The 14,273-nt window shown below is 37.8% G+C and overlaps 1 protein-coding gene across 2 annotated transcripts in view; it reads right to left on the reverse strand.

The window, feature by feature from the left end:
• Nucleotides 1-14,273, reverse strand: part of SPMIP7 (sperm microtubule inner protein 7) — a 64,977-nt gene that overhangs the window by 15,926 nt on the left and 34,778 nt on the right. For both annotated transcript variants that reach the window (XR_009735766.1, XM_061413353.1), the window contains exons 5-6: nt 13,497-13,564; nt 115-156 (exon numbers count right to left, since the gene is read on the reverse strand). Coding sequence is in view for 1 of the 2 variants with exons in the window: in XM_061413353.1 (XP_061269337.1) it covers nt 115-156; nt 13,497-13,564 (110 nt within the window). In the remaining variant the exon portion in view is untranslated. The remainder of the gene's footprint in view (nt 1-114; nt 157-13,496; nt 13,565-14,273) is intronic.

The following is a 14,273-nucleotide window of genomic DNA, read 5'->3' on the forward strand; positions in this document are numbered from 1 at the left end:
GCTAGAAAGTGTATGTTGTTTTAAAGAGTGAGTTACAAACGTGACTGAGCTGAAAGTAACTACAATACAGATGTAAATCTAGTAATTTTTAAAACATTAAGAAATGTTACTTACGTATAGAGAGGAATGTATTTGCTTCTGGAACTTGGACTCACACTTAGAAAAAAAGAAAATATGGGCGACTGAGTTACTGACGTTAAGAAAAATTAGGTTGTCAGAGTACTTCTCTTATTAAGTCTTCAGATACATCTCAAAAGACTGTGTTTCCAAAAGTTTGTAATTTTAAACAGAAGAGACTTGAAAATGTAGCTTTAAGTGATGAAAAGCAAACACAGAACAGCCAAGGACGAGTAAATCCTTGCTGACTCCTATGATTTAGTTCCAAAGCCTCTTCTCCTAGTTTTTCTTTGCTGTTTTCATCCTCAATGATTACATTGGCAAAGTTGACCTCTAGTTTTCTTAGGGGCTTCTCTGGTGACTCAGATGGTAAACAATCGGCCTGCAATGCAGGAGGCCCGGCTTCAATCTCTGGGTTGGGAAGATCTCCTGGAGAAGGGGATGACAACCCACTCCAGGATTCTTGCCTGGAGAATTCCAGGGACAGAGGAGCCTGGCAGGCTACAGTCCATGGGATTGTAAAGAGACACAAAGAAGGCAGACATTTGAGTTGACTGAGCCTTGGGTGTAACCCTCCATGGTGGAGAGAAAGCCTCCGTGGCCCAAAGAAGTTTGGTGTCTCAGACAAGACTACAGTTACCTAGGGCACTTCAGGGAGCTTAGGGTTTATTTTGTACTTTCCCTGCTCCAACCCAAGAATTAGCCATTTCTCCAAGGATCTTACAATGTCTTCTATTGGAGAAGGGCATTTTAAACCAACATTTTGGAGCTGGATATGCTTCAAATGTATGTATGAGTGTATATGAACCCGTGTGTGCCTGAAAAGGAAGTGATAGTGCTAGCTATTTAGTCATGTCCAACTCTTTGCGACCCCATGAACTGTACCCTGCCCTAACTCCTCTGTCCATGGAACTCTCTAGGCAAGAATACTGGAGTGGGAAGCCATTCCCTTCCCCAGGGAATATTCCCCACCCAAGGATCAAACTCATGTCTCCTGCATTGCAGGCATATTCTTTACTGTCTGAGCCACCAGGGAAGCCTGTGTACCTACATGTCTACATATATTTCTAAATATATATATATATGTATACTTATATATACATGCACACACACTCACACACACACACACACACATATATATGTATTAAAATAAAGGGATACAACAGAGATATTAAGAGCTTGGTAATAGATCACGGCAATAAAAGCAAATGAATACCACCAGTAAAGTGAGTTACACCAATATTTTGATTTCCCAGTGCCTATAACAATTATGTTTATACTATACTGTAGTCTATTAAGTGTACAATGGTATTATGCCTAAAATCAATATGTTAATTTAAAAATACTTAACTGCTAAAAAATGTTCACCATACTCTGAGCCTTTAGCGAGTTGTAAAATTATCATACTATTGTCAGGGGACATTCAACTTTAAGGGATCCAATTTGTCCTTTTCTTCCTTTGTGTGCCGTTTCTCAAGGACTCTCTATTCCTTATCAGTTTCTGAAAAACAGGAGCGAGCAGAGCTGCATGCAGTTCTCAGGACTGAGATCATGAGAAAGAGCACCTGCTTGGATTCCTTTCAATGACTCCCTTCCGTAACCTTTTACTTAAAGGTAATCTATTCAGTTATGCCCGTCTTACTCAGGATATGGAATGTTTTCTGGCCCTTTGAAGATTGTTATTTTCTTGGCTCTGTTTTTGCTCAAATTTTTTTTACTGCCTAAAGCTGCCTTGTATGAAGATATATAAGCATGCATTTCTGCAAATAAAGTACCCTTGTTTCACTCAAGACTTGGGTCCCCTGCATCCTTCTCTTCGACTCCAGTCCCCAGGTCCCGGTCTACGAACAGTGTGACAATTGGCACCCAAACGGACGTGGTGAACGCCCTTGGTAAGCGGATGGAATGACTATTAGAACCTACGGAGGTCAGTAAGTGCAGGGTTATGGGACAAACGGGTGGAAAGCCCCACCACTTTTCTACTTTACTTCAGCATTTATTTAAGGTTCAGGGACTTTTGGTTTCATGTCAACGGATAGAGGCTTGTCTTCAAACAGTGGTTGAATATAATCCCTGGTTCCCTGATGAAGGCAGTTTCAATTTAGAAATTTGTAAGTGGGCTAAAGAGAATGTTGAATGAGCCACAAGACAGGGAAAAAATATTCCAATAGATTTCTGGCCCTTATGGGCCCTCATTAAAGCCGTGATCTTGCCATTTCAAGGCAACTCTAGCCCCCCTGATATTCGTCAACAAGCAGAATGCTCATTATATGAATATGAATTAGATGATGAGACTTTACAAAAGGCCCAGTTAGAGCAACATAAAACGTTTCAGAACTTTCCCACCATCCCTGCTCCAGCTGTCCCATGCGCTCCTCCTCCTCTTGTAACGGGCATGAAACCGAAGGTCCCCTGGATTCGAGGACAAAATGAATCTGATAATGCTTCTTCTGATGCTCTCTTTGACACTAAAGCCAACAATATGTTTTTTGATGACAATGATAAACCCCTAACACGCACTCATATTTATGAAAACGGATGATCCACTCATTCTCCTTCATGACGAAGGCCTTCTGATTTACTGGCTTTGCAATCTCAAGTCTCTGAGGCCAATGATCTTTTTGCCCTTCCTGTGTTAAGAAATGTTAATGCTCAAGGACAACTAATACCTCAATATGAAGGCATTGATTTTTCTCACATGCAACAAATAAAAAAGGCTGTAACTATGTACGGCCCTCATTCACCTTTTTCTAAACGCTATGGCATCTTCTATTGGAAATTTTATTCCTTATGATTGGTGAATTTTGATAAAAGCTCTTCTTAAACCAGGAGAATATCTTCAATGGATAATGTGGTTTCATGATGTGGTTCCAGACCGTGCCAATTCTAATGCTAGAGCTGGCACTCCCCAAAACCAAATTACTTTTGAAATGTTAACCGGTATGAGGCAATTTGATTCAGTGGAAGCTCAGATACAATGCCCTCCTTTGTTGCATGAGCAATTGAAAGAAGTTGCCCTTGAAGCTTGGGATCGAATTACTCCTCAAGGGGAACCTAAAGGTAGCTACACAAAGATATTACAAGGGCCTAATGAAGCCTATGCTGGTTTTTTAGCTAGACTGGGAGTTGCTATCTCCCGTAGTGTTGTCGGAGAGGAAGTCAGAGTGCAGTTAGAAAAACTGCTTGCATATGAGAATACGAATCAGAAGTGTCAGAGAGCCATCACTCCGATTCATGAGTCCAGGAATATTGATTATTTGAAGGCTTGTCGCAACTTAGGATCAGAAACTCAGAAAATGCAAATGTTAGCTGAAGCAATGGCTGCTGCCTTTAAAAAGGGATATGAAGGATGTTTTGTTTGTGGGGATAAGAGCCATTTAAAAAAGGATTGCCCTAAAAAACGCACAGAAAAAGTTAAAACTGTTAAAAAACCGCCAGGAGTCTGCCCTCGCTGTTGTAAGGGGGTACACTACGCTAAAGAATGTCAATCTAAATATGATGTTGAGGGAAATCCTATTTCAGAAAACTCAAAGATGGGGACTCCCCGGGTCCCCATCAACAAAAACCAGGGGCAAATTCCATCTTTTCCCTCAAACCCTCAACATCTGGCAGTCGATATACCAGCTCTAAATGATTTTATCCTTTTTCCTCAAGCAGTCCCTTCTAGAATACCGACCGGACCTTATGGACCCCTACCCCCACAAACCTTTGGCCTTATACTTGGCCGATCTAGTCTGACTTTTAAGGGAATTACTGTTCACCCTGGAATAATTGATTCAGAATATAAGGGAGAAATTCAAATTATCATGTCATCTCAGATACTATGGCAATTCAAAAAGGGGGACAAAATTGCCCAATTACTTCTTTTACCTTACATTTCTATTAACTCCTCTAATGGTATACGGACAGGTAGATTTGGTAGTACAGATCAAAAGCAATCCTTATGGACATCAATAGTATCTGAATATGCATGACCAAATATACATATCAAAATTAATGGCAAAATATTTTCTGGTCTTCTTGATACTGGATCCGATATTACTATTATTTCCAAACATTTATGGCCCAAATCTTGGCCTATACAGAGAATTTCTTGCCAAATTGCAGTAGTTTCTCAAACCAAAGTACAAGAGGTTTATCAAAATGCCCAAATATATCCATGTGAGGGATCAGAAGGCCAGCCTGCAACATGACCTTATGTGATAGATGCACCCCTCAATAGGAAGAGATTTACTTATGCAATGGCAAACTCAAATATATAATCCACATTTTTCCTAGGGGCCACTGCTCATTTGATAAACAATACAATTATTAAAATAACTTGGAAAAATGACGAGCCTATTTGGACAGAGCAGTGGCCCCTTGTAAAAGAGAAATTAGAGGCTGCTAAGGAACTTATAGATACACAATTGAAATTTAAACATATTGAGGAATCTTGTTCCCCTTGGAATTCTCCCATTTTTGTCAAAAAAAGAAATCTGGCAAATGGCATCTCTTAACAGATCTTCGAAAAGTTAATACATCTATGAAACCTATGGGTGCATTGCAATCAGGAATTCCATCACCTACCACTATTCCTCAAAACTGGCGTATTATTATTATAGATTTACAAGACTGCTTTTTTACTATACCTTTACACACTCTAGACCGAGAGAGATTTGCTTTCTCTCTTCCTTATCCTAATCATATCAGCCCTCATAAACAGTATCAATGGACTGTGTTGTCTCAAGGAATGAAGAATTCTCCCACCATGTGTCAGTATTATGTAGCCAAAGTCCTTGAACCCGTGAGAAAACAATTTCCTGACTTTCTTGTTATTCATTATATGGATGATATATTGTTTTCAGCTCCATCTGTTTTATAAACTCAGCAGATGTTTGACATAGCTCAACAATGCTTTAAAGCTTCTGGATTAATCATTGCCCCTGAAAAGATTCAAACATCTACACCTTACTATTACTTAAGATTTGTTGTTAATAGACAACATATTACTCCCCAACTAACACAGATTCGTATTGATAAATTATCACCTTGAATGATTTTAAAAAACTTTTAGGCGATATAAATTGGATTAGACACTCTTTAGGCATTGCAAATTATCAACTAATTTATTTAACACTTTAAAAGGAGATCCAGATTTAAATAGCCCTCATTCACTTTTACAAGAGGCACGAGAGGAACTCTGTTTAGTACAAAATAAATTGCAAAAGCAGTTTCTTACTCGTATTAGACTTGATTTACTTCTAGAGTTATTTATACTCCCCTCTCTCCATTCTCCTACAGGACTTCTTACCCAACAATAATACCGGATAGAATGGATCTATACCCATTTTAGAGGGACAAGGTCACTTACACCCAATCTTGATTTGATCATTGTAATCATTATCAATGGAAGAAACAGAGCTAAGACTCTAATTGGCTCCGATCCTCATAAAACTGTAGTACCTATTAATAAATCTCCATTCGAGAATGCATTATAAACTTCTACCGATTTCCAAATAGCCTTTCTGGAATATTTTGGAGAAATTTCATTTCATTATCCTTCTAACAAACACTGGAATTTCTTCAAAAATACTGAATTTATCTCTCGCCTTGTCACATCACAACCTACGCCTCAAGGTGATGTTTTCTATATAGATGGGACTAAAAACGCCAAAGCCTCATTCTGGTCTCTCAAAGAATATAAAGTCTTTTATACGAAATTTCACTCTGCTCAACAATTATATGCTCTCATTCAGGTTATTCACCTACATTCTTATCCTATTAATATAGTTTCTGACTCCTTATATTCAGTTTTTGTATTAAGAAATATAGAAACTTCTACCATAAATTTGAATCAATCTATTATCCAACAACTTTTCCTTGAACTATAATCTATTATTAGGAACCACACTTCCCCCATTTCTATTACCCATATTCCAGCACATCCTTGTCTTCCTGGCCCTATGGCTGATGGCAATGAACAAGCTGATAAACTTGTCTCTTTTGCTACTCCTGAAGAGTAGCATGTTCTATTACACAATAACGCTGGCTCATTACATCAAATTTGGAAAATTCCATACTGACATGCTAAAGAAATCATTAATGATCCCTCTACTTGTAGCCCCTACGTCTTTGACCCATTGCACAAGGCCTCAATCCTCGAGGATTACAACCCAATGAACTACGGCAAATGGATGTAACTCATTGCCCTAAACTTTCTTCCTCATCCTTCTTACATGTCTCAATCGGTACAAATTCTTCTTTTATATGGGCCACACCTCTCTGAGGGGAAGCTACATGACATGTTATAACACACCGGTTAGCTTGCTTTGCGATAATAGGAACACCTAGTTCTATAAAAACAGACAATGGCGCTGCCTGTATTTCTAGGCAATTCAAACAATTTTTACAATCATTTTCTATTACACATACTGCAGGCATTCCTTATAATCCACAAGCACAGGGCATAGTTGAACGAGCACACCACACACTGAAAATACAAATAAAAAAATTAAAAAAGGGGGAATCCACAGGAACACTTCTATCTTCCTTATCCAGAGCAGACTTTACTAGATCCCAATGCAATATATTCTTTAATCCTATAACTATTGTTAATACAGCTTTGTTTTAAATTTTTTAAACTTACCACAAGGAGATATTTTGACAAAAGTAGAAAAACAATTTGAGGCATTGAAGGACACCTCCCTTCCTCTGCCCATTTGGTATCAAGACGGGTTGAGTAAACAATGGAAATCTGGAAAATTAATATTACAGGGGAAGGGGTATGCTTGTATTTCTTCAGATGGATCCAATGAAATCAGCTGGCTCCCTCTTTGGAAGATCCACCCCCCGGGGAGCCACTGGCGTTCAAGATAGAGAAAAAATCCCCAGGAGGAGGAGATTCCAGCACAAGCCATGGCAGCTTTAAAAATTTCCAAGAAAGGCCGCACTTGACGTCATCCACCTTATGATCTCCCTACTTGGGGAAAGATAAAAAACCCTTAATAATCAAGCTGAAAATGTGGTTTCTCAACAGGGAATGCCTCAGAATCCTGAAAATATTTTTGTTGCTATGCTTGCTTTGCTTGCTTTTGCTTCCCCCGCTCAGGCTGACTTGATTAATCACACTTATTGGGCTTATATACTTAACCTCCCTTTATTGCAGGCTGTAGAATGGACAGATATAGGACCGGTCATATCCACTAATGACTCAGTACATATGCCTCCTCCTTGGAGCTTAGAGGGGCCCACTCATCCTGAGGAAGAAGGAAGACTCATAACATTTCTCTAGGCTATGAAATCCTTCCTTTATGCATGGGCCCAGCAGAATTATGTATTAATGTTAGTCGACAAACGTGGGCTTTTGTCCTGCCTCCAAAAAGGAACTTCCACACATTGCTTGGACTGTTTGCTGCCCTGTCTTTTTATGAGAACCATGTCAATACTACCAAAACTCTAGGAAAAGGACAAATGTGGGAATGTAAGGGGTTTACTTATAAGGACTTTAAATATATTCCTGTTTATTGGGATAAATGTCAAGCTAAATCAGGAAAATTAATGTTTGTGGCCAATTACACCATTGTTGATTGGGGACCCCATGGTATGTGGTTATCTAACTGCTCAGATGGTATTAATAGTACTATGTGTGATTATGTTACTCAAGTAGCATGGAAGGTTACCAACAGTTCAATGGAACACTTCCATGACAAAGGACTCCTTGGCTGGCTTGATGGTGGAATGGCACCTCCTCGCCCTCAAATTGTCCTAAATAAACGGATTGGACCTGAATAATGGGGCATCTGGAAACTTGCTATGAGTACTGAAAAACTTGGAACTTGGACTGGATATTTCACAGGGACCAGTCATAGTCATAGTAACCATTCCTTCCATTATAATCATTCATATTTTATACAAGCTTGTGTTCCCCTTACTTTTGTTATAGCCATAGGGAACTTACAATTTAATAAGATTTTACATTCTGTGATTTGTATAGATTGCAAATTGTATGCTTGTCTTAATTCCTCTATTTCTCTAAAAAACAAATCCCTTTTGATTCTTCGATCTCGATGTAGTCTGTGGTTGCCAGTAGATCTCCAACGACCCTGGGAAGAGAGTCCCATGGCAGGACTTGCCTCCCAGTTACTCACTAAATTACTCCAATGATCTAAGCGATTCATTGGATGGTGAATTCTTGGCCTTTTGGGGTTAATAGCCATTTGCACCACTGTTGCTGTCGCAAGCATTGCTTTACAGACTTCAATTCAAACACAAAACTTTATTCAAAATTGGACTAAAGATGCTCATACTATGTGGGCCACTCAGGCTCAGACAGATGAGTAAGTTCAGGATAAAATTCAGGAATTAGAAACAGCCATCCAAAGGGTTGGAGATCAATTAATAGATTTACAAAATCAAGTATTATTAAAATGTGATTGGAATTCTACTTAATTTTGTATCTCTCCTGTTCAGTTCAACCATAGTGCTTAAAATTGGGAACAAATCAAATTTCATTTGCAAGATATACATAATAACACTTCCTTAAATGTACATTTGTTGCAAAAGGAAATCTTTGAAACCTTCTCTAAGAGTCTACCCTCTTCCAACAATTTGGAAACCTTAGCTGAACAGCTAACGGATCAATTATCTGGGCTGGACCCTTGAGGAGGGTTTCAAAGCATTACACACAGTATTGGATCTGGAACTATAATGCTGATAATTGTCCTGGTGATTATATTTGTAGTATACTGATGCCTTTCAACTAAAATTGTTCAAACTAAACAAACTCAATTGGTCAGGGCCTTTTTCACAAAAGTATCTACAGTCATCCCCAATTATGAAGAAATAAAAAAGGGAGAATTGTCAGGGGATGTTCAACTTTAAGGGATCCAATATGTCATTTTCTTCCTCTGTGTGCCATTTCTCAAGGACTCTCTATTCCTTATCAGTTCCTGGAACTGATAAGGAATGAGCAGAGCTGCACGCAGTTCTCAGTACTGAGATCGTGAGAAAGAGCACCTGCTTGGATTCCCTTCTTAAAGGTAATCTATTCAGTTATGCCCCTCTTACTCAGGATATGGAATATCTTCTGGCCCCTTGAAGACTGTTATTTGCTTGGCTCTGTTTTTTACTGCCTAAAGCTGCCTTGTATGAAGATATATAAGCATGAATTTCTGCAAATAAAGTACCCTTGTTTCACTCGAGACTTGGGTCCCCTGCGTCCTTCTTCTCGTCGACTCCAGACCCCAGGTCCCGGTCTATGAAGACCGTGACATACTATTAACAGAGATCACTGATCACAGATCACCATTACAAATATAATAATGAAAATGTTTGGAATATTGTGAGAATTACAAAAATGTGTCACAGAGATGCAAAGTGAGCAAACGCTGTTGGAAAAATGGCACCAAAAGACTCACTTGATGCTGGGTTCCCACAAATCTTCAATTTGTAAAAAAAACGAAACAAGAAAAGAACAAACCCAAAAATCAAAAGCAAAATCACAGTATCTGTGAAGCACAACAAAAGGAGGGTGTGCCTGTCAACGTAAGCTTCCTGGAACGTCCCCAAATCTAAACAGCACCACAGGGTTCATCTTAACCTTTTCTCTCTGACAGTATGAAACCTGACTCTAGCTATCGACCAAAGGCCTACTTTTTTGTTCAAACCTAGCATACATGTAAGAAGTTTTAAAACTGCCAATCCATTTCTGGTGAGAAACACATTTACCAAATAGAGTATAGATAGCACTTATATACAGTTCTTTTTGTCTTGAATCTTACAGTCTTTGGTCCAAACACTGTTTCCAAGATTATGAAGGTTCAAATTTAAGACCACTCCTGATTTTCTCCATCCACTTAAATGTAGTTATGTCATTTGTCTGTAACACAGATTTACTTGTCACCATCTGCATCCCAATCTAGAGTTTCCCACCATCATGGTATCTATCAATCTATGTCTTTCTTTGTGTTCAGTAAAGTTTGCTCTCTGTGGTATACAGTTCTGTGGGTGTGACAGAGTGTCCTGTGGCCAGCACCACAGAACCATACTGTCCCATCTCCCTAATGTTAGTTTACAGGCTCTTTGTCTGCAGCTCTTTCCCTCTCCTCCAATTCCTGGCAGCCACCAACCCACTCCCACCCTGGTAGTTTTGCCTTTTCTAGAGTGTCATATAAATGGAATTGTGCAGTATGAGGCTTTTGGGTCTGGCTGCTTTCACTGAACAAAATGCATTGAAAATTGACTTGTGAGCTGTGTGCTGTGCTTGTTCTCTCTCATTGCTGAATAGTATTCCCCTACATGGCTCTACTCTAGTATCTTCATCTACTAGATGTTTTCCATTCACGTCTTGAAAGCAATCTTGGTTGTTTCCAGATTTTGAAGATATGAATAGAGCTGTTATGGGCATTCATATATAGATTTTTGTTGCTCACGAGAGCAGCATTTGCTAGATAAAGGTTCCAGGGTGAGTGGAACCCTCAGGAGTTCTGAGACATGACAGAACTGGTAAGATATATGGCTTTTAGTTCATTAAATGATTCATCATTAAAACAATAAATGCAAAGGATCCATAGAAACTGGTTGAGCTATTTGCTGTTTCACTACATGACATGTAAATAAAAAAAAATGTTTATAAACTTTTTTCTTTTCTTTTCCTTTTTTGGCCATGCCACATGGCTTGTGAGATTTTAGTTCCCCTATCAGGGATTGAACCTGGGCCCACGGCAGTGAAAGCACCTAGTCCCAACAACTGAAACTCTAGCGAATTCCTGCAAAAAAAGGTTTTTTCATTAGCTCTCACATAACATTAATAGTACCCATAATTTATATCTTTATTCTCTTAAAAGATGTTTGAGTGAGATTATCAACTATTTCAGCTTGTTATGTTTAAATGATCTTAAATTTTGAATGTTTCAATCTATTATTTACATTATTACCATTCAATTTATACATGAGAATCTATTATTTTTATTGGGGTGCTTTACACATGTTAAAACCATCTTTTAAATAATCTTTATTAGAACTTAACAGATTATTTTTAGAATATGGCTCAGTAAAATCTGTTTGCTGATGAGACTCAATTATTTTTCTCAACATTGTCATTATTTGCAACTTCAGATTCAGCATTTAAACTTGATTATGATTTTGCATGTTTCCACTTCATTAGTCTTTTTTCTTATAATAATAAAAAATCCTTCTATAAAGGGAAATTTATGTTGGCTCTATTGAAGTGATAAAATTGTTAAAATATTTGAAAAATGTCACTTTGATATTATTTTTCCATAACTTAAATTTTTAAATAACTTACTGATTTTGCTAAGGCTAAAATCTCCCATACTTTGCTTTACAACGAATTGTGGATTAGGTAAACATAAAATTAAATGTACAAGGTTAACACCCTTCCACTGAGGTGATGAAATTACAGGGAACAAAAGATGGGATAATCTCACTGTGGGCACATGTATTTTTCTTATACATTATCTGTCTCACACTATTCTTCATAACTGGCCACAGTATTTGTTGCAAAATAAAACTATCTCTTTAAGGTTCCATGTGATTCATTCTTATATTTTATATTCTACTTAATTTTCACAAAAATTCTGGTTGTGACTCTCCACTAATGGGCTGCAACCAACAGGCCACTACTCAGCAGTCTACTCACTAAACTGGGCCAGGACACCTGCCTAGTCCTGCTAAGAAATAGGTTCCTTGCTCAGGCCATAAGTAAGAATCAATTTCAAAAGGTTTGAAGAAATAAATGTGAACAGCAAAATTTTAATTGTTTTAGGAAAAAAGTAAAGAAGGATAATATCCTTATTACTTCTGGACAGGGAAAGATCTATTTAAAATTCCACAGAAAATAACAATATACTGAGGGAAATATCGATGACTTCAGTCATATTAAAATTCAAAACTTCAGTTCAGCAAAGGGCACCACAAAATAGAAAAGTCACAGACTAGAAGGAGATATCTTGATGCATATTACCAATAAAGGGTTTTTATCCAGAATAAAGACATAAAACTTTCTACAATCAAAAAGTAAAAGACAAATAACCCAGATGCAAAATATATGAAAAGGTAACTTATACACATGAGCATGCAAGTAAGTCACAACTTACAAAAAAATATTAGTAACTGTGAAATATTAAAATTATAATGAAGCACAATTTTATACTTTTAAAGTTAGATGTTTAAAATTTGGAAATTCCAAATGCAGGCTACAGAATGCAGCAGTGGGAACTCAAGCATTGTCGATGGTTGGTCCACTGGCAAAACTCATTTGGAGAATAATGCTGCAATGATAAGAATATAAAGGAGTTCACATCTCTAGATGCAGCAGTTATAGATGTAAGGATGCATATATAAAGCCCAGAAATATCTTTATACTTTATAAAGATGCAGGGACATTGTTTCCAACTGCAAGAGAAATCAGACAAAAAATTAAATTACGAGAATGGATGACTAAATGGCAGTATATCCATTCACTGGAAGACTGTGTGTCAGAGAAAGTGAATACCTAGAGAAGCCAGCATGTGTGGGTCTCACAAACACAATGAGGAACAAAAACGTTAAGCTGTATGACTGTACATCTGATATCACTTATACTGAGTCTCCACATATGGAACACAATTTCATATCTTAGTATGACATATATGTTAACATATATGTCTTAACATATATGTTTTAAGGGTGCAGGAATATATGAAACATCAAATCCAGAATAATGTGATCCCTGAGGAAGGCACATCTTCTTGGAGAGAAGTACATAGGGGGTTCTGGGTATTAGTAATAGTTTGTTTCTAAAGCTGGGAAGTAGATATATAGGTTATATCATATTTCTATTTTACATTTTTATATAGGAAATATTCAAAATTAAATTAAAAAAAAAAAAAACAGGTGATGGCTGGATTGTGAGTTAAAATTAGAAGAAAAAAAACCAAAACAGTGACATTTTCAAAGACAGAAATACCAAGTATTTTTAGACTAAACGCATAAAATTATATTTGTGGAACGGTTAGTAATAAAGTCATTGCTTTTAGTGTTAACAGAACACAAAATAACTATAAGATACAAAAGTTGATGGAAAATAATTTATAATCCCTTGAAGCCCAGGTATTTTACAACACTATAAATCTTCATATCAAATGATATAAAAACACTCCTTATTTTTAAGTGGTTGTGGTATATTTGATAGTCTACACTTTAAGAAGGGTTAAGGGAAAACCAGAGAAAGCTGGAACACGCACTGGGGTTTGGGTTCTCTCTCCAGCCACAAGGACGAAGCTTGAGGGCCTCTGGGATACTCTCCAGAGGATGTGCTCCTCACCTGTGGGCTAGAGCATCCGATGATTAAAGATAAATATGTGACAGTGATGAGAACATTAGGAGATAAAACTTACAAATTAACTGGCTTGACTGGGGCCAAGAAAGATCTTGTTTGAAATCTGTCCCAGAGTCCACCAACCATCTAAAATCATCAAAATGAATGACAAGTATTTAGCAAAGTGACTGTAATTTCTAGTATTTAAATTTCAATTGCTGCTATTTCTGGTATGTAAGTTTCAAGTACCGTAATTCCTAGTACACAGGCTCAGTCCCTCCTATCACAGGCACAGGCCCAGGGCACCTAGTGGAGGCACTGCTGGAGCATCGTTACCCACTCAGAGGCTGCTCTGGAACTGCTCCTGCTCTCTGCTTTGCCCTCAGGCCCTCAGTGTCAACTCTGTTTTCCGGAGCTGGACTCTGCCTCGTTAGCCACCTCCTCCAGACTGAAGCCCTTGTGAAAGGTCTGACTTGAGTTCTCATCTCAAGATGGTGCTTTCTTGGCTCCTCAGCCTCAGGGTAGTCTCTCCCACCCAGAGCCTGAACTCTGAATCTCATCCTGCTGTGAAGGACTTTGGACACAAGTATAGTTCAACACCAAAGAATATGTAATAAAAGACCAGCTCTCACAAGGTATAAAATATTTTAAAGGAGATGAGAGAGCCTTAAAAATATTAATAGTTAGGAATCCAGGCATATTTTTGGTCCTTTAATTGGTTTTAATTTCTGTGTGCAAATCACATGCTGAGATTTTATACTAATGCTTTATTTTCTCCTCTTATTATCATTTTTTTCACTGTAAAAGCTGAAGTGTTTCAAGATAATCTAGACTTCTTAACCTATAGCTCATGAAA

Source organism: Bos javanicus, chromosome 4, assembly GCF_032452875.1.
Source record: "Bos javanicus breed banteng chromosome 4, ARS-OSU_banteng_1.0, whole genome shotgun sequence".
Classification (NCBI taxonomy): domain Eukaryota; kingdom Metazoa; phylum Chordata; class Mammalia; order Artiodactyla; family Bovidae; genus Bos; species Bos javanicus.